This window comes from Glossina fuscipes, unplaced genomic scaffold (assembly GCF_014805625.2).
Source record: "Glossina fuscipes isolate IAEA_lab_2018 unplaced genomic scaffold, Yale_Gfus_2 126, whole genome shotgun sequence".
NCBI classification, from domain to species: Eukaryota; Metazoa; Arthropoda; class Insecta; order Diptera; family Glossinidae; genus Glossina; species Glossina fuscipes.
The window spans coordinates 271,577-292,023 of NW_023998469.1; the positions used below are offsets into that span (position 1 = coordinate 271,577).

At 34.4% G+C, this 20,447-nt stretch overlaps 1 protein-coding gene across 1 annotated transcript; it reads right to left on the reverse strand.

The window, feature by feature from the left end:
- Positions 1–252: 252 nt before the first annotated feature.
- LOC119640706 (uncharacterized protein DDB_G0290685) lies at positions 253–14,037 on the reverse strand. Its single transcript, XM_038038895.1, has 7 exons — positions 13,800–14,037; positions 4,599–4,691; positions 2,615–4,455; positions 2,229–2,550; positions 1,987–2,159; positions 1,477–1,932; positions 253–1,411 (listed from the first exon to the last, which is right to left on the reverse strand). The coding sequence occupies exons 1-7, from the start codon at positions 13,861–13,863 to the stop codon at positions 1,013–1,015; spliced, it is 3,348 nt and encodes a 1,115-aa protein (XP_037894823.1). The 5' UTR covers positions 13,864–14,037; the 3' UTR covers positions 253–1,012.
- Between the last annotated feature and the right edge of the window lie 6,410 nt (positions 14,038–20,447).

The following is a 20,447-nucleotide window of genomic DNA, read 5'->3' on the forward strand; positions in this document are numbered from 1 at the left end:
ACACACAACTCACAGAAAAAATTGCCTAAAATTTTAATTTGTGTAATTCTAAAAAGAGTTTAATTAGAACGTCTTCACTGCATTTTTCAGTGTTTTTAATAAAAATTTAAAATTAAACATTTCTCTTAACATCTATATTTGGGTATTAAAAGGACGTGAAAATGGGGAACTAATCAAGACATGAATTATATTTACTTTTAAAAGGTGCCTAAGGTGTGTGTGGCAGGGGTGCGCTGTGTTAAGTATAGAAAGTTTAAAGAAAGTTGAACATTGATAAAACGACAAAGGACAGACAATAAAAACAATTATTATTGTAAATCAAATAAATGCTTTAAATGATTATTTAGGCTTTTTTTAGAGGCAACGTTACAGTCAATACCGGAAAAAAAACTCAAAATAAATTAATAAAACGATGTGATACAGGATAGTTCAAATCATAATTTAGTGCTTAAGTAATATATTATAAAAAAAGTGGAGGTAAACTTTAAATAAGTAATCTCTTCTTCATTCTCTCCCTCTATATTTCTTTCTTACTTTCTTTTTCAATTCAAATAAACGGACTTGTATGATTTTGTGGGGATTAGTGCGTTGTTTCATTTGACTTGGAGTTACTATTTATTGGTTAGAAGTGAGGACATCTTTCTTATGCTTATTTTGAAATATCGGGATGATGAAAGCCTATCACTTGCTGTGTCTTGCTCTCTTATATACTTGTGTGTAATTGCGAACTGAACTTTTGGGTTTTTTTTTTTTGTTTTTTTTTAAATGTTTGCTGGACTCTATTGCTCTCTGTATTATGCTCTCTCGTTCTCTAATTGCGTAAGTGTATGTGTTTCTATTTGCAAAAAAGTTTACTCTTTGACGCTTCTGCTTATCCGTTTCGTTTCATTTTAATTTGTTGGTATTATCATCAGTCCTGCATCTGAAGTCTTGTAATTGAAGCGCTTTCGTTTACTCTTGGGTGGATCGTTAAGAGTTTTTTTACTATATGCTTTCATAAGCCAAGTTCAACTCAACTCTTTGAGATTTTGTGTTTACCAGCGGAAGATTCGGCTTTCGCCAAAGCAGCTTCGGCCATTTTCTTGTATTTGCCAGCCAAGTCAGGTAAATCGTAAGCAATGGCCACATCAAGTTTGTTGAGAGGGCAACCACGGAAGTACGAACAAGTTTCGGATAATTTTTTAAATTCGTATAAAGGATTTAAGCGGAAGAAGTCACGATAAACCTCGGGGTCGGGTAGATCATATCGTGAAATATTGGTGAGAGTCGAAAGACCCTCATAAATGTGATAGTTTTGCGGATTTTCAATAATGTTGTCCGCAACACGTTTCTTATTGCTAAATAACGTTTTGTGGTTGAAATAAGTATTAAGATAGCAGTCCACCATTTTTGCATGATTACGTACGCGCACCTATAAACGTAAAAAGAACGAGTGACAATAACGAATTTTTACATCTCTTAAGATATTATACTCACAGCAAATCGTCGCGCACTAGCAATTTTGTTTTCAATTCTTCTATCAACCGCTGTACGTAAATCTCTTAAAAATGCTCTTTCTTGAGCTAACAATAAACGTGCGGGCGATCCTTCTTGGTAAGGATGAGACCACAGCGATGTTGTGTAAATCAAAGGGGGCTGAGCTGAAGACATCAAGGGCGAAATATTCCAAATTAAAGCGCTTTGCACACGTAACAATTCTTCAGGTTTTACAATGTCAGCTTTATTCAGTACGATACGCGTTTGATACTCGCGGCCCTTTAATTGATCTAATATAGCTTCTGTTTCTGGACCCACGTCTAGTTTAGTAGGGTCGTAAACTAAGAATATAATGTCAGCGCGATCAATAAACCATTGACAGGCATCATTGAAAGGAAACAAACGGGCAACTTGTTTGCGCACTTCCAAAATACCAGGTATCTCCACAATATTAACCTTTAAAAATGCCGTATTAAAGAAAAGTGCTTCATTATAAAATTTTGTACTTGCCTTCTCCAATAGTTTATTAGGCAGCTTTAGACCACGTAAACGATCTTCTAGACCTTGACCGAATTTCTGTAGACCAGAAAATGTGTAATCAGCAGCCAATTGAGTTCCTTCCAAAATCTCGGTATCATTACCCCACATTAAAATATTAAAATAAGCCGGCGACGGTTCGGCACCTAGTCATAGATAGTTTGGGAATAAACTTTTTAGTTTCTAAAATTATTAATTATTATATTATCTTTTACCAGATCGTAATGAGTGGGCGGTATATTCATTGTCGGTTAAATAGTTGATAATTGTAGATTTACCACCGGACCAAGGACCCATAAATAGTACCAATGGTTTTGAGAAAATTTCTGGATCTCCAAAGTGTCGATTGCTCAAATCCCTATATTTGTATAAAGTTTCTAAAGGCTTGATAGCATTCTCATAGATGCGCTTAATATCTCGTAGAATAACGTTGGCTACGCTATCAAAGGCATTTTCACGAGCAAACGAATCTTCGCCAAGTTGTAGCAATTCGGTAATGTGATCGCGACTTCTACGATGTTCGGGAATCTCACCTTCCTTTGTATAGAATGATTAATGGTTAGAATCAATCAATATGACGTACTTTATTTTTAAAACTTGCCCAAAGTAGTTCGTCTTCGGGTTTAGTGTCCTCCTCCTCCTCCTCTTCTTCTTCCTCTTCTTCTTCGACTTCCGGCTCTTTAGCGTCCTCTTTTGTTTTCATCTCTTTGCCATGCTTTTTATCATCTGCTTCGCCGTCACTATCATCCTGAGCATTTGGCAAACCGTCTCCATCGCGATCTTCATCATGTTCGTTGAGAACGCCGTCACCATCGATATCGTCGTCCATGTGGTTGGGAACGCCATCGCCATCCACATCATCATCTATGTGATTGGGAACACCGTCACCATCTACGTCTTCATCTTCGTGATCGGGTATGCCATCACCGTCCATATCAGGGTGAGTTTCCACGGAACGTCGTGAACGTTTAACGACTTCTTCTTCTTCCGCGACTTTTTTGGTTACTTTATCTGTAGTTTCTTTTTCCACTTGTTCTTCCTCAACTTTTTCAGAAGTTTCTTCTTCGCTTTCAGTTGGCACAGCGCCAGGCTGTACATCTGCTGGCTCGTGGCCGTCTTCATCGTGCACATTCGGCACACCGTCCCCATCAATGTCACGGTCATGTCTATTAGGTATACCATCACCGTCCATATCTTCGTCAAGTTCATTAGGAACCACGTCACCATCAATATCGTTATCTTCATCGTTAGGAATGCCGTCGCCATCAATATCGAAGCTTTCGGGTTCTTCTTCATTTGGCATGCCGTCACCATCCTCATCCTGGTCAGCTTCGTTAGGAACGCCGTCGCCATCAATATCGTGATCTTTCCTATTGTCCACTCCATCACCATCGATGTCTTCGTCGTGGACATTTAGCACACCATCACCGTCAAGATCGTTGTCTTCATAATTAGGAACACCGTCACCATCTAAGTCATGATCTTGCTTATTGTCGACACCGTCTCCATCTATATCCTCGTCATCTACATTCGGAACGCCGTCGCCATCAATATCTTCGTCCCGATGATTGGGAACTCCATCGCCGTCAATATCATCATCCTGATGGTTGGGAACACCGTCGCCATCTAGATCTTCATCATCTTCGTTAGTAACACCATCCCCATCAATATCTTCGTCATCTTCATTAGCAACGCCATCACCATCCATATCACCATCATCCTCATTGGCTAAGCCATCACCGTCCATATCGCCGTCATCTTCATTAACAACTCCATCCCCATCCATATCATTATCATCTATGTTGAGAACACCGTCCCCGTCAATATCTTCGTCTTGGTCGTTGGGAACGCCATCTCCATCAATATCGTTATCATCGCTATTCATTACACCATCACCATCGATATCGTTGTCTTTTTCATTGGGTATACCGTCACCGTCCATATCGCTGTCGTCTACGTTGAGAATACCATCTCCGTCAATATCATCGTCTTGGTCATTGAGTATACCGTCGCCATCTATGTCTTCATCTTCACTATTGGGAATACCATCACCGTCAATATCGTCGTCCTGGTCATTGGGTACACCATCGCCATCCAAATCATTGTCTTTAACATTGGGAACACCATCGCCGTCCAAATCATGATCATGCACATTTTGTACACCATCGCCATCCAAATCGGGATCGTGTATATTCAATATGCCGTCGCCGTCTAGGTCTTCGTCTTCCTCATTAGGAATAACATCACCGTCAATGTCGTCGTCTTCTTCATTAGGTATACCGTCACCGTCTGTATCGACTGCTTTGGGTGATCGTTTCCTACTATCAGTAGATGGCTGATCGCCTTGCATTAGTTCATCTTCGTTTTTGCCATCTCCGTCAGCGTTTTCATCGATTATTATTTTGCTACCACCGGTTGTGTCAGGACTAGGAGCTAATTCTTCTGTGTCATGTAACGGGTTAAAAAAAAAATGTCGAGTTTTTAATCAAAATTATATGTAATGAGTACGTGGCTTCTGGATTTAATAATACATTTAATAATGTAAAGGAACACATTCAGGGACCATCTCTCAAACGCTGGCTTACCTCTTTCTTCGCCAGTTTTCAGTTCATTCAAAGCCTTTTCAATATAAGGACGGCATTCTGATTCAGTCGGCCCATCGGAACTAGCATAGACATCTGTAACATAAAGAAGTTTTGAAAAAATGAGAAACTTTGTGAAAAAGACAGGGAAAAGATTTTTTTTTACTTGTATTAACGAATGGTAACCTGCGTCACTGTAATTGTCAAGTAAGTAATCAAAAGTTGTATATTCTCGCAAAAATTCGCAAAAAATTAAAACAATTAACTCAAAATAATCATACCTAAGACGAGAATCATAAGTTATCTTTAAAAATGGGTGCGAGCTATCTGTAGAGGTAAGACAATCTCGAAAGGAAGACGATAATTTTAAACCACATTCAGTCAAATAAGTATCAGCAATTATATAATAAGTAATTAACGTTCATTATATCCTACATCACTTGTGGTATTGGGTACATTACATTTGTGCAGACGTACCTAACATTCCGGAGGGCCTAACATTTCATTACACCAATCGATTCAGAATCATTTTTCGAAGCGATCTAAGCTCGTCTGTTCGTCTGCGCGCCTGATGTCTATCCGTCTATAATTGTGTTCAATCTAGAGATCGCAATACTTGAGGTATTCTGATGAAATTCAGTCTAACCGTTCGATCACTCCCCATATAACGTCTTCTTTTGAGAATTTCGTTATATAGAAGAAAATTTTTTTTCTAGAAAACTCGCTGACCGGTAGTATTTCAGCATTTTAAATAAGTATGGAAAATTTGGTTTGGCCAGCGCAATGTTTTGAATCGCCTCCCATACATCCGGTCTTACGAAAACTGTAACTTTATATAGTCAAAATGTCTAAATTTCAATATTTTAAGGTGAAAATTGATTCAAAAATAGCAAATTTAGAAAGAAGACGACTTTACCGATACGGCAGTATAGAAAGATTCTCAACCAATGGTAATCCTAATATCCCAAAAAAGTCTAATTGTTAATGTTTTATGATGAAAATTTTTTCATAAGAGCAATTTGATATAAAAGTTAAGTAGACCAAATTTGAAACACATGCGTTTATTTTTTGGACACCACTCGACAAGTTTTAATTTATAATATTTTATGATGTACATCGATCCATAGTAGCAATTTGGCGAAAAAAGGTAACGGTACGAAATGTGGAACTCATAAGTCTCTTTTTTAGACCCCAACAAATATAGAGGTTGTCATGGAAACCCAGCCTTACATAGAGAGAAAGTCAAATTTTCAGTCTTTTATGACGGAAGTTGGCAGGTAAATTAAGTTTGCCAGATATGGAGTACGCCATGCGGTTTTTTGGACATCCTGCAATCTGCGGGCTTTCATGGAGAGTGTGCCTTGCAATGTGCAATTTTTGGTGTATTAATAGGAGAATGTATGAATATCTGTGCTACGAGAAGGGTTGTAGGGTATCTAATGGTCAGCCTTGCTCGGCTGTCATGCTCTTACTTGTTCAAATAGAGTTCATTTTAAAGGAAATTACCTAAAACGTTGACGATTAACTGCAATAAAAAAACTCTCCAAAATTTTCAATAATTTCCTGATAGGATTCGGAATTCGTTTTGAACGTGATGTCTGTAGATTAAAATAAACTCAATCGCGATGATAGGAACACCCCACTTAAGAAAAGGTTTTTCAATATCACGTTCATATATATATATATGCCTCTAATTTGGCCCCAAAGAAAATTTTATTAAATTTTGAAATCTATTTCTTTTGATTAGTAAGACTAGTAAAATTTTTATTTATAATTTATAAAATAATGTAGAAAATCTGTTGTTTACGCATTTTCGAGTTTGCTTATTTATTTTTCTTCTTCCTCCTCGTCGTTTGGCTCAATGCCCATTTCTTCCTACACAAATTTTTTCTCAATGTAAGTTTGCTTTAAAATATCTATTTTTTCTGTCGAGCACATTTACATATGCACGAGTGAGTGAAAGTGGAAATGGATTTCAATGTTTCATTTATTTTACATATTTTTTAATTCTTTTCGTTTTTCAAACTATCTTCGGATGAAGAGAATTTTTTATGCCTTTCGATACAATTTTACTTTCCAACACATTCATATATACACAGGTATGTAAACAAATATAAAAATGCATGCACTCTTGTGATATTTGTGATTCCCCCTCTCCCTCATCCTCGTTTCTCGTTTTATTATTATTTTTGTTGTTATTGCTTTTTATTACATATATTATTACATGAACCACAACAGCAGCAAACACATGTTTTCGATGTAATTTTATCTCATAAACAATTTTCAAATAATTTGGCATTAAATTATCACTTAATATAAAAACAAATTAAAAAAAATTTCTTTTTCTGCGTTGATCACAAGAGGTAATCTCTCATTATTATATATAAAATTAAAAACTTGTTGAAACACATGAATATATGTAAATATGTTTCGCATGTTTCCCTGACATATATAAATAGATACATAACCTTTACGTATAGAAAATTTAGAGAGTAATGAATTAATTTGAAATTATTTAAAAAATTTTTGTTGTTCGCTGGAAATATGAACGTTGTCAAAGTCAAGGTAATACGTGAATTATAGACCATTTTATATACAATATATATACATATACATATGCTTTGCTACTTTTCAGGATGCGTCGTAAAGTTTGCATTTCTCACATTTTCGAATCCCTTGGCGAATTAACAATTTTCGCATATTTTCCGAATTATTAAAATTCGAAAATTTGTAATTAATGTTTGACTTGAACTTATGTATTTCCAAAGATGAAAGAACACCGCCAACAACTCAAGGCGGAAACGGTCTTTCGTATACTAACTGTATTAATATGTGTTCTTTAACATATTACGAAGTCAGAGTGTACACTTGTCTAAAACATTCCATTGATTTCAGGCCAAGCGATTATTAAAGTTGGTGAGGTTATTATCAACGATAGAGCTCTTTTTGGTGCTTAAAAATTTCTTTAACAAATCACATGAGTAGCTGAAGTATTGGATCAATTCATTAACCCATGGTAGGACTTAACAGTGTGGAAAGCAATTTAGAAAAGCGAAAATTCTTCAGTCAGCGGGGTCTGAGTATAACTCTCAATGGCGACCAGCTTTTCCTACCAATTTTTGGAACGAATATGTGGAACGCGATTTTCCCGAAGTATCATTTTAACAGACCGCCGGCAGTTGTTAAAGCAAAGCTCTATAAAAGTAAAGCCATAAACAAAATTCTGTTTTATACTCACTACCAAAAAGTAGGGTAATATTTTTGTTGAAATATTTCTAAAATAGAGAACGACGCTTCAGAAACTTTATACAATGCGATCTTTATCAATATCAAACTGTGAACTGCAAAACAGTCTGTAAGTCTCTTGTCTCTTTGTGTTTCTGTCGTCCGCCCACCTATGTTTACGTCCACGGTTCATTTTTGCAAAAACATTGTATTGCATTGCGTAAAGGTTGGTATCGAAAAAAAGTCAGATGAAAAGACACATCTACAGTATAACGTAAATCGAGACCGTCTATATAAAAATTAAAAATACATAACGTTACATTACATTGTGGGTGATTGTATAGTTACGTGTACAAAAAAGAATTAGTCAGTCGCAGAGAAATACATCGATATTTCTTTTTTTTAATTTTTTTCAATTTGTTTCCTTTTTTAACCAAATTAGAAGGTATCTAGCCATAGTTAAGCAAAGACAAGTTTATGTCTCGTTTTTTAAAAAAATTGTTTCCACAGAAATCTCCTATAATTGCAACCCTGATGAAGGTGAGAAAGAATTATCTGTAAAGAGAGTGGGGTGAATTAACCTAAACATAAAATAACATCAAATACTTTGATCCACATTCAAATTATTCCACATACGAGCACCGCGGTTAAACTACGGACACGCTTTAAAGAATGTTAGGAAAAATTGGATGGAAAGAGCATTACAACTATCTAATCCATAAAATATTTTTTTATCTGGAGCATAAAGAAATGTTAGCTTGGTTATTTGTTTTGTCACACATCCTAAAAATTAGGAACACACGATTTGCCCAATAATTTTAGTCTTTTTAGATTTGGTTCCAAAAGTTGTTCCTGAAGTTTTCAAAAGTTCAGCCTCGATCGGCTTATGGACTATAGAATTCGCCAAGTGATATCCTTAGTTTCAAATAATCATTTTAAGATCATGGTTGAGTTGAGAAATGCGAGGATGCGTACCCAAGATTTGTCCCAAATAGAGCACAATTTTTTTACTTTTCATCAATGACTTCCAAGAACTAAGTATCTGCAGCAAATTTGCTCAAACTAAAAAAAAACCAAAGAAAAAGCCACGACTGTGATTCTAAGTTCGTGATACCTTATGAAAATTGCATCCTTACCATAACATTAACGCTTTTATAATAAGAAATCTGAAAAGAATGTGGATTTAATATCCACCGCCATTTGGCTATTAGACTTAGAAATTATTCGCGAACAATACAACATAACGAACACAAAATACCCTGATTGGGTTTTATTTGCGTCCAGATGACCGTTAAGTCCATTTAGTTCTCGTATGTTCCGTTTCTTTTTCGAAGTTCCAAGAAGTTAACCTACGAACCAAATATTTTTAGTTTACTTTGAAATTGGGCGGCCGAAAAACGACTTAAATTGAAAGAATTTTAAAAGAAATTCTAAAGGCTCTTACATGTTTGCTGGCGATTGTCTCTTCCATGGGATGTAAGTCGAATATAGTGGAAGCAAGAAAATAGAAAATAGTTCAAATCTTCGATTTTCGCGTATAAAACATTTTTATTATCTAGAGAGCGAGGGAGAGAGAGAGAGAGAGAGAGAGAGAGAGAGATTGAAATAAATCACCAGTACATTTCTGCCACCGAATGTGTGTTTAGCACTGGCAGACACATAGATCGACAGACAGACATACAAACAATGGGACAGGCAGGCGAACAGGCGGAGCAGACGGACAGGATTAGATGCATTCCTAGTTTGAAACTAACAAACACCACGTTTCATAGAGTTAATGGCTGTTGCAAAGATTTTGAAAAAAAACGCTTGCAACTTTGCTATGACCGGTAAAAGAATCCATAAACTAGAACTAAAACTTGCTTCGTTTTCATGAAAAGCGCAAAAATTGCCGCAATTACTCTTAAACATCGTAAAGATTAGCAAATACATTTGATTCCAACGTAATAATTCATTTTCCTACATTTTACGTAATCTCTAAAACTTATTTTTGAGTGTTACATATGGATTACATTTTATATTTTTGCATATACACGCTACTATAGCACATAAAAAAAACTCTTGTATTTGGTTTGGCAAAGTGTCTTGTTTACAATCTTGTATTCTTTTTTGAAATAGCTTTTAAAGAAAAAACATCAGGAGAAAGAAATCATAATTTTACGAACTAAAAACCATTTCATCATTCTCCTCTTAATTTCTACATGCTTTTTATAACTGTGTGAATGTATACTATACATTATTTGGCTTATTTTCAGGTTTTTGCCTTTTCTTTAAATCTCATTATTAAAGCGATCTCTCATTACTTAAATAATAAGCATCAATTTTAATTATCAAGGCTACCGCAATCCCACATTCATCCCAATCAACAAATTAATTTTTTTTTAACGTGATGCAGAAATTTTATAATGCAACGTTTTAAGCATAGATTGGGAGATTTGAACTGAAACGTCTGCAAATTTGAGATGTATCAGAAATTGTGGAAGAGCACATGAACTAATTTTGCTGATTTTGGGAATTTCATCTGAATGGTAAAAAAGGAGGTTGACAGCGCCCACACTTTGAAATCTTATCCATCATAGCAACGGAAAGATAAACAAATAAGCCTTAATAGACTCCACTCTCCATACTAATTAGAAACATACACTATTGTAACTAAAAAGAAAGATCAATATTCAAATTAAATTGCGCCGATTGCGCTGCGATAGACGTCTGTAGCCAAATTCAGATCATAAACCATTAAAGTGTTTTTGCCGATTTTTACAAAGTTGCATTACACTTTCCTTGCGAAATAAAATGAGATGAGATTTGGATCTACGCATGCGATCTGGAAACAACCCATTAATCAAGCGAATATCGTGTGTAAGACGAAAAATCGCGCCAAAGACATTCAAAAATCAAGGTGATGTTAACAGTATTCTTCGGTTATCGTGATGTTGTGCGCTTTCACTTCCTTTCGCCGTCCCAAAGTATTAACGTAAAGTGTAAGGGATCTTATTTGAGTTTGAGGATTACTTTGGCGGTAACGAAATACATTGCAAAATGAAAATTTTAATTTGGGACGTACCTTTCGGACACAGTAGTGTGTAGTTTTTAAAAGAAATCTTTGTGATTCTACACCAGGAAAAAGAGAGAAAGAATCGAAACGTCTTCTCGTCTTAAATATCTCAGGTATAATTGTTATCGCGTGTGCAAGCAAATTCTTGCGCCTTTTTTTTTTTTTACAAACTGCCTTCTTGTGAAAGTTTTGGATCCTATTATATTTCTCGTATTCCCCACGTCATTCCTTGACATTCAAACCACAACTTTCCAACTAATAAGACAAAACGAAATTTGGTCCATATTAATATGTTTGTGTTTGCAGTCGTTTGAAGGTTTCTTTTTCATAGTAGGGTCTCTATGAGTTTCAAATATTGGATAAAATTGATCAATTTGAAGACATAATTAATTTTTAATTCGCTTGTTGTACAATAGTAAGACTATGTAAAGATATTTAACGGTCAGAAGCGCTTGAACTAAATACTGGTTTTTTATTATATTAATATGTTTATGATAAATAGGTATAATTTCGAAATCATCATCGTTATGAAAATTATTCCGGACTACTGATTTTACGAATAAATTTATTGCATCAAGCTTAGACAACATTGATCTATTTATCGGGCTCCCCCCGCCAAGAAGGTTTCATTTTAAGCACTTTATGACGAATATAGTTGAAGACTTTTATTAAGCCAATTGGCGTAATTTATGGAATAGTCGAACTTGTCCTTTGTATGAGATGGAACAAATAATTAAGGTAAGATTGACCTTTCGTCGAAAAGTATTGATGATTGAAGACCGCCAAGGACAAATTTCAAATATAAAACGTGAATAATTGTTAATAATGGTCTACATAAAGTTTTGAGTTTCGAGCTTGAAAATTAATTTTTAATTACCTAAATTCCAGATGAAGAATTTGTGAAAAAATAGCGAACCTTCTTCTTGCCTCACTGTCAAACTTGTAAAGCTTACATTTTAATTCTTTCATAACGCATTTCCTAAAAAATATATGCTCTGCGTATAATATTTTCCTTTTATATAACGCTTTAAGAATCTTCGTTGCTCTCTAGAACCGTTTGCAGTTCAGTAATGAAGTACAGTTCCTAAACTAGTTACTTGATTTCCGCGTAAATTATGATATTTTCAGGGAAGCGAACACTTTCACATTGTTCTACGCGAATTTACAAATCTAAACTTTGTGTTAATCACGAGACAAGTATTTGTTCTCTTTTTTTATAAAAGAATATTTATGCAGAAATTTTGAAACACTCTATCATTTGAATTGCAAATTTTCTAATTTTTAAATCAATTAATTTTCTTAATTAAATGGACAAAATATATTAATTCTAAAACTTTTAAGAAAAGTAGAAGACGGGCCGCCAAAGTATTGCCTCCATAAATACACACACATGTATATGTGCATGCAGAGATCTAACTTTATCCATTCCGAGTATATTCGCCCGTCGGTTGCTCGAAAAACATACTTTTAATTTCTAAACAATTTATTAAAGCGTTGCTCGGCCGTTCCCCCTCCTTCGAATTTATTGAAAACAAATTAATCTACTAACTAACGCTTCATTGATGTGAATCATTGCTACTCGCAGATTTTCTTCGTTCTTCAGTTACTGTTCTCCACATGTCTATGTTGGGTTAGTTACCTTTTGATGAACAGAATATGATCCGTTTCTAGTTTTTTTGACGACAACAAGCAGGTAAAGGGCCAAATGAATGAAATCTTACTTTACAAGTCGATTCCTGTTTTGAACGAACCTGCCTTCATGTTCGAAGAACAACTCATACACAATCAATCGCTTGCAATTAGTGCTTAAATTCTGCGCATAAATCTAAAGTCGTTTGAGGGAGAATTTTTGTCCACTCGGTACAAAAATACTTGATTTGTTACATATCTTGATCATGTCCATTTGTCCAGCGGTGTATGTGTTATTAAAACCTTCAAAGTGGCAACAATTTGCACTGAAGGTAGAATCCTATCTTGGGGATGGCATTAAAGATTTTCTTTTTATTAATATAACTACCTATTAGACACTCGGCAAGTCCTCTATGACATATGTTTGCAAGAGGCTATAACGCTGACTATATGTTTTTCCCTACAAAAGATTCTCCACAACATTTTCGAAGTGATTATAAATTTCATGGATTAGTCTATGGTCAACAAACAATGCTATCTGTATATATCGATATAACATATATTTTTATATGTTATTTATTTTTATTTATAGATTTACTTGTGTGTCTTTTTAACTAATTTTAATTTAGACTTTAAACACTTTTCTCATATTCTCTTAAATGATAAGATTTTTGAACAGAACAGAAAATTAGTGAAAGTTAAAGCAATTTTTTTTGATTACTGCAGAGAATCTCTTCTTTCGTGGATTGCTTTGCATTCGATTGTTTTTCGAGTGTTTTCCTTCTTTTGGGTTCTTTATCGAAAATTTTGTCATTTTATTATCTAAACGATCATGTTTTAGCTGAGCGATTTTACTGAGCATACACATTCAATACATTATGTAGAAGGTATTGCTAACAACAACAGCAGCATTGGTCTGCAATCCGCCAAACTAAATAGACAGAGTAAAGCGTCGCGTTTGATTTCAAAGCGTTTAGTTGACCAGTGCACTAGACTGACTATGCTCGCACATACTCAGTTCTTTTTGTTTTTTTTCGATTTCATTTTAAATGAAATTGCATAATAATAATTTCGAGATATTCATCTCAGAAAATATTATTTTTATCTGTGCGTGTATTGGTCGTGCCGTATGATAGCACTCGCGTTTGGGATTTGACAAAATTTTCAATTTTTCTTAATTTTTTTTTTTTTTTTTTGGTTTTTTCTTTCGCAAGGCAAGAATTATATAATCAGAATTTCTTGAGTAGATGCATATAGGTTTCCTATAGAAAATTCATAGTAATAGACCGACATACCGTGATGAGTGGAGACGGCTAGTAATGTTAGCCCCACAAGGAACCAAAACGTTAGCCGTCCCATAATGTGAAACCGCTAATAAATCCTTATGAAACTCCACTCCAGCGTATCCTAGTTTAGTAGTTGTGATTACAATAACAGTTAATACGCTTAAGCGACCACATAAATACTTTTTTTTTTAAATTAATTAAAATATATAAAAAAAATTTAAAACAAATAAATAAAATCACTTTCGCATTTTCTGCATTAATGAAATAATATTTATTTTTTTTTTATTATTATTTACAATGCACTAAAAATAGAAAAATATATTTAAGAAAAAAGAAAATCGAAGTCAGAACGCAGACACACACACACATACACACACACGCACAGTTTATTAATGCTTAGTAAATGTAAAAAAAAGCACATTATATTTCGGTCCATTAGCCGTTTTTCCAGGGTAATCCTTAGTGTCCCCTTTAAAACGACCATAGACCGAAAAACAAAGTATTTTCTTTTTTACTAAAACTTTTTAAGGAATTAATTTCATTTATACAAATATTTATTTTTATATTTCTTTCTTTCTTTCTTTTTTTAATATATAAAAATAACGTTTCTTAGTTAAAAAAAAAATTTTTTTTTAATGTATTTTATGGTTACAGTACGAGTATACGAGTCGATCTCTCCCGGTCTAAAACCAATTCGTAACACAACCAGGAGACTCAAATATTTTACCTTGTGACCGCGAAAATAATTTGATTTTTTCATAGCGAGATATGTCGAAATAAATTTCACAAAAATATTATTTTCGTGTATAAAATTGTTGAGAATATTTTTAATTTTACGCTCTATTCTGTCTGTTGCACTTCTTAAGCAAAAAGAGAGCGCTCTGACCACAAATTTCTTTCCTTTTGGCTGTCGTTAGACCAAACAGCAAAGCAATTCAGAACAAAATCATCAATTTTGCCTAAATTTTTATACACAAACTGAAATTATACAAATACACTGTAAAAATTATTGTAAAGAGTCTCAAAACTTGTCTAAGATGTATTCATTTTAAACATCACTTAACACGCTTTACGACTCTAAAAGTCCTCAGATTTTGTATACTCTCGTGGGTAACTCAAATCCATTTATTAAGTTTGCATAATTTGCATAAATTATTGGATGGTGCACCGTTTCGAATTTGAAGAATTAAACTAATTTCAAACTAAAAAAAAGGGGAAGCAAGGAGAAGGGAAAATAAACATCGCACTTTAAAATAAAAAAATCCCATTTGGCTGTGACTGAACCTTTCATACTTATCGTCTTTATCCTAAAGAAAAGACTGAAAAAAAAGAAAAAGATCATTTTCTTAGTCTACAATAGGGGGTGGGTATCTTGCTCTCAATGTATGTTGTATTAAAGGGGAGACCTTAACTTCCTGCTTTCGTAATAACTTCCTATGATTTTAACAAATATTTGAGCTTGATTTCTCAATTTTTTGGAAAAGAACAATGTTTATTGCAGATATTACGCAGATAGTCCAGAAGAAGAGACAGTTGCGTGATTAAGCGGATTCCGCATCACTATTCAACAATAAATATACCTTAAAGAGTCTGCATAGCTTGCGAAAGAGCGTTACAAAGATTTTTAAAAAAAGACGAACAATTAAGACAATTAATTATATTTGGCCCCGACCGAATTCTTTTGCATCCATCACAGTTACCTTAAAAAAAGCAAAAAAAAGAAAAAAAAAACAAAATTTCGATTCTCTTTATATATGTACCGTACAATTCGTTTTATTTGATACTTATATCGATGACAACGTGGGGAAGAAATGAATTCTCCAGGTGCTTATGTCTGACATATTTTATTTTGAATTAACAAACTTGGCTTGCCGCATTCTACTCTCCGAGTTATTTTTTGTGATACCCATTTCGTTGATATATAGAGAAAAACGAATCCACTGCTTTGTGGCATTCTATCTATTTTAGAATTTCTGTTTGAGGATTTTGGAGAATAATTTTCAACATTCTTATGAGTGATAAGCAGGCAAAAGCAAAAAAGTGAAAAAATGAATATTGGATCGTTTGCAATTTTGCGTGGGCGTGGCTGGTTTCTTCCATTTTCGCGCTGGTTGTGCAGAACTACCCATAGAATACGAAAGAAATTATTTATCGTTGTGTATGTTGCCGTTTATAAGCAAAAAACCTAATTTTTTTTTAGTAAAGATGGTGTCAGGTTATGTTGAATTGTGGTCATGTCCTTTGTCCAATTTGATTCACTTTTCGATACCAGTCAGCGTGCAAGAACTTTTGTATTCTTCGGCCAAATTTGCAGACGATTGCTACATTTTTGCGGCCAGGAGAATGTTTGCCATAGGCTTTTCATAGCCAGACGGACAGACGGACGTGCTTACGTCGAAACAGAATCTCATGCTAACGGAGAATGTCCATGCTCTACGGGATCTCTGAAACTTCCTTCGAAGCCGGTTATAAAAAAGTTGTAATTTTGACACCCTATAACATTGAACGATCGTGTTTGACTTTTTTTTTTAATTTTTAGTCAGATACTACAGAAGGGCCCAATAGAAAAAGCGAGGAAATTATCGATTATACAAGCTGTTTGATACCGTTCACGTCAAATTCATTAATCACGAAATCCGATTATTTATTCGCTTATCCATTTGTCTCTGTTCCTATGTCGGACTACATGTCTGCCTAGGGTAAACGTTCTCAGTCGATCCAATTAGAACTGACATGAGAAATAGCATCATTTGTTAAACGTTATTTTAAAATTTATTTAAAATTATATTATCATTCTCCTTAATTCATATTTTTTATTCTATTTTTTTTTTTTTAAATTAATTTTATTACTTTTACATTTAGTAGTTGTCCAATTTTACCATAAATTTTTCGGTATGTGCATATTGCGTAAAATTGTTTGCAACCCCCAGAAGAAAGCGTCAGAGACTTCACATATATTCGTGATCACCATTAAATTCTGAATCGGTTCGCGCATGTCCGTCTACTCGCATAAATGAAGCTATCGATTTGAAATTTGGCAGAAACATTGGAAGTTCTTGCAGGCACGTTGATACTGAAAATGGATCAAAACGAACGAAGCTGGGAGCGGCTGTGTTTTTCAAAAGAAGTAAAAGATTGGTTTTTTGTTCATTACTCATCAACTACGGCAGATATATATAGAAACTTTGAATATATATTCTATTAATGATGCTGTAGCACCGGTAGAAAGATGAGAAAAATTATCTACGCCTACCTGGTATTATAGTGTATCGAAGATTAATTTTTTCTTCAATATGTTTATAAAGCGGGAAAGCAAGCTTCAAAAAGCAATTGCAAAATGTTTACAAATCGTTCCAACAACTCCGCTCGCACGTACAATTTTCATAAGTTTAGATTGTTTTTATTTAAGTAGTACTAAATATTGTAGTTTAATATACAGCCAAACCTGTTTTTGTGCGGTAGATAGGGACCGCAGAAAAAGAATCGCACAAAAAAAAATATTCAAAAACTTCATAAATAGCTATAAGAAATAATTTTTCACAGCATATTAAAAAAAATTTTTTTATGCGGTAGAGAGGGACCGCATAAAAAAAGTCTCACTTAGAAAATATGTCAAAGCTTCACGAAATAGCAAGAAAGTGCTTTCCAAACAAAATAAATAATTAAATTACACATTGAAACATTTAAAAAAATTTTAACTTCTAATTTTAAACAAGGAGAAATTTTCAAAATGTGCATAATTCAATACTACTCGTCGTAGTTCAAAACGCGCATATTTTTGCGATGAACTGGTTCGTAATCGCTTTCGTCACTTGAAGATACCACAGTTGATTTATTTTTTGTTAACATGTAGTCGGTGATAAGTTTTTGCGACGACGGTCGTTTGGTCAACTGTTTGTAAACGTCGCGATAGCCAGATATACACAATCGAAGCTCTTTTTGGAATTTCAAACTTCTTTGAGAATTGTTATCTATTTTAAGAAAATGCTTTTCCAATTTGCTGCAAAGCTGGATCCCTGTAATAGATTCCGGTTCTTCTTGTCCGTCTTCAAGATCTGTTAAGTTATTGATATTGCCTAATGAAATTGGCTGATGCAATAGGTATGAAAATGGCTGTTGCAACATACACACTGATAGCAAAAAAAGTGATACCAACACAGTTCAAATTGACCTAACCTCTCGGCGAAATTCAATGTGTCGATATTCATATACCGCACAAAAAAAAAAGAATCGCACAAAAAGAATCGCACAAAAAAAAAGAATCGCACAAAAAGAATCGCACAAAAAAAGCGCATAAAAAAGACCGCACAAAAACAGGTTTGCCTGTATATATCTGTTCAATTGTTAAATAAAAATATCCAAAAATCTTTTCTTAAATTATGTTCACAATAATAGCATATTTAATATATTTTTTTTTTTTCTTTGAATGAAGTCCTAAGTAAATTATTCTTTTTATATATTTCCTTGAATACTGGAGTCGACTTGTGTTCAGTGTAGTGCGTGTTTTCTATTCGTCTGCGTTTTTTCAATTGTTTCGGTGTATTCGGTGTTTTTGTGTATTTAACTTCTGTCTTTTCAGTGTTATTGCTAAAACTGGTTAACGCGGATATCGCGTATGTGCTTTTGTTTCGTCTATATATAATAAAAAATAGAAAACAAAAAAACAAAATAAAAAAAAAAAAAAAATTGAAAGCATTTGACACTTTTCTTTAGTAGTTCCCAACCTTCTTGCACAGTTCCCAAACCTTTTCAAGTGAGTAGTTATTTCAAAAATAATAATAAATAGACAACAATAAGGCATAATGGCCCCGGGGCCGCCAGACAAAAACCCGAATAGATTTTATCTATTAAGTGATACATCCCCCCAAAGAAAAAAAAGTAAAAAATCAGATTTTCCGGTGTTGCCGATCAGCGATATAATCCCTATTGACAAAAAATATATTGTTATTTCTTCAACCGATGCTCGAATAACAATTTCCCAAATTAGCCCTTTTGCTATAAAAAAAGCTCTAGATAGCATTACAACATACATCGACTCGATCTCGATTCTACGCGATGGGAATTTACTGGTCCTCGGTGGGAACCCGCGCGCAACCGAAAAACTAATAAAGGCCAATTCTTTAGCTAATCTATGTGCTATTTCAGCTAAACTACATGAGAAACTTAACTCGGTTCGAGGCGTAATTTATGCCCCTTGGTTAAAGCATGTGCCGGAAGATGAAATTGTTCGCGAAATGGGCATTCAAGGAGTGACTGAAGCATATAAATTAACCAAACTGAATGATGGCGGAAAAACACGCTCTCCTACAGGATGGATTATTTTAACTTTTGATCGCTATCGATTACCGCGAACAGTTGATGTGGCGTGGTATAACTGTAAAGTAGAACTATACATCCCAAATCCTATGAGGTGTAAAAATTGCCAACGCCTGGGTCATACGGCAAAAAGATGCACTAATGCTGCATCTTGTGCTAACTGTGGTCATCCTCCACATACTGAAAGCTGTACCCGTAGTTTCTGCATAAATTGCAATGATCAACACTCAGCGTTAGACAAACAATGCCCACGTTTTGTACAGATGCGTGAAATATTAAAAATCAAAACAGAAAATTACTGTAGCATGGGCGAAGCGCGACGAACATACCGGGAAAGAAATCCATCTGTAGCCCATGGAATTGGCAAAAGTAATACCTATGCTGCTGTTGCCTCGCAAATCGAGCCTAGTAAGACTTTAACTGCAACTGCTTCCAATGAAAAACCTGTTCCACCATTAACCAAAAATTATATTGCGAAACCAGTTACATCACTTGCCAAAGATAATATTGAAAAAACCAAAGCAACTGCAAATATTGAAAAAATTAAAACAACAACACATTTGCTAAAATCTAATATACCAAATTCTCCAGAATCTCCAGCTCTCAACTTTACTCAACAAATCACAAGTGTTAATGAATCCATTCTTTCATCCCTCAATCAACCTTCAATTTCAAATTATTCACGTGCGCCAACCCGTTGCGCTTCAAATGTACCAAATCACCTAAATACAGATTATTCTGCTGGTAAGAATAAATCATTCACGAAAAATTCCTATAGTGACCTTCTCGACGGAGACGCTGACATGTCAACTTAACCCTCCCTCCACTCTGCTTACATGTCATTACAATTAAATAAAGTTTTTAAAATTCTACAATGGAACATTAAGGGACTTATTAATAATTTTGATGAACTCCGTACACTCATAAATGATTTTAATCCAACCTTTTTATCGCTTCAAGAAACCCATTGTAGAAGCTCTTTTAATCCTATTCCACCCAAATCATATACTGGATACTTCACGAATGCTGATCAAAATTCAAAACGTAAGGGGTAACATCGTCCTAAATAAAAAAAAATGAAACTTTTGGTTTTTGGCGAAAAACGTAAGGGTAACATCATCCTAAATCAAAAGAAATGAAACATTGGGTTTTTGGCGAAAAACGTAAGGGGTAACATCGTCCTAAATCGAAAAAAATGAAATTTTCTTTTTTTGCCAAAAACGTAAGGGGTAACATGGTCCTAAATCGAAAAAAATGGAATTTTCGTTTTTTGGCGAAAAACGTAAGGGGTAATATCGTCCTAAATCAAAAAAAATGAAACTTTGAATTTTTGGCGAAAAA

Bases quoted from the DNA above. Each gene is read 5' to 3' on its own strand.
- LOC119640706 (XM_038038895.1), bottom strand. From the start codon at position 13,863: ATGGGACGGCTAACGTTTTGGTTCCTTGTGGGGCTAACATTACTAGCC. The intron at 2,551-2,614 runs GCAAGTTTTAAA...TTCTATACAAAG, and splicing joins CCGAAGACGAACTACTTTGG to GAAGGTGAGATTCCCGAACA. The intron at 1,412-1,476 runs GTGAGTATAATA...TTACGTTTATAG, and splicing joins CTAGTGCGCGACGATTTGCT to GTGCGCGTACGTAATCATGC.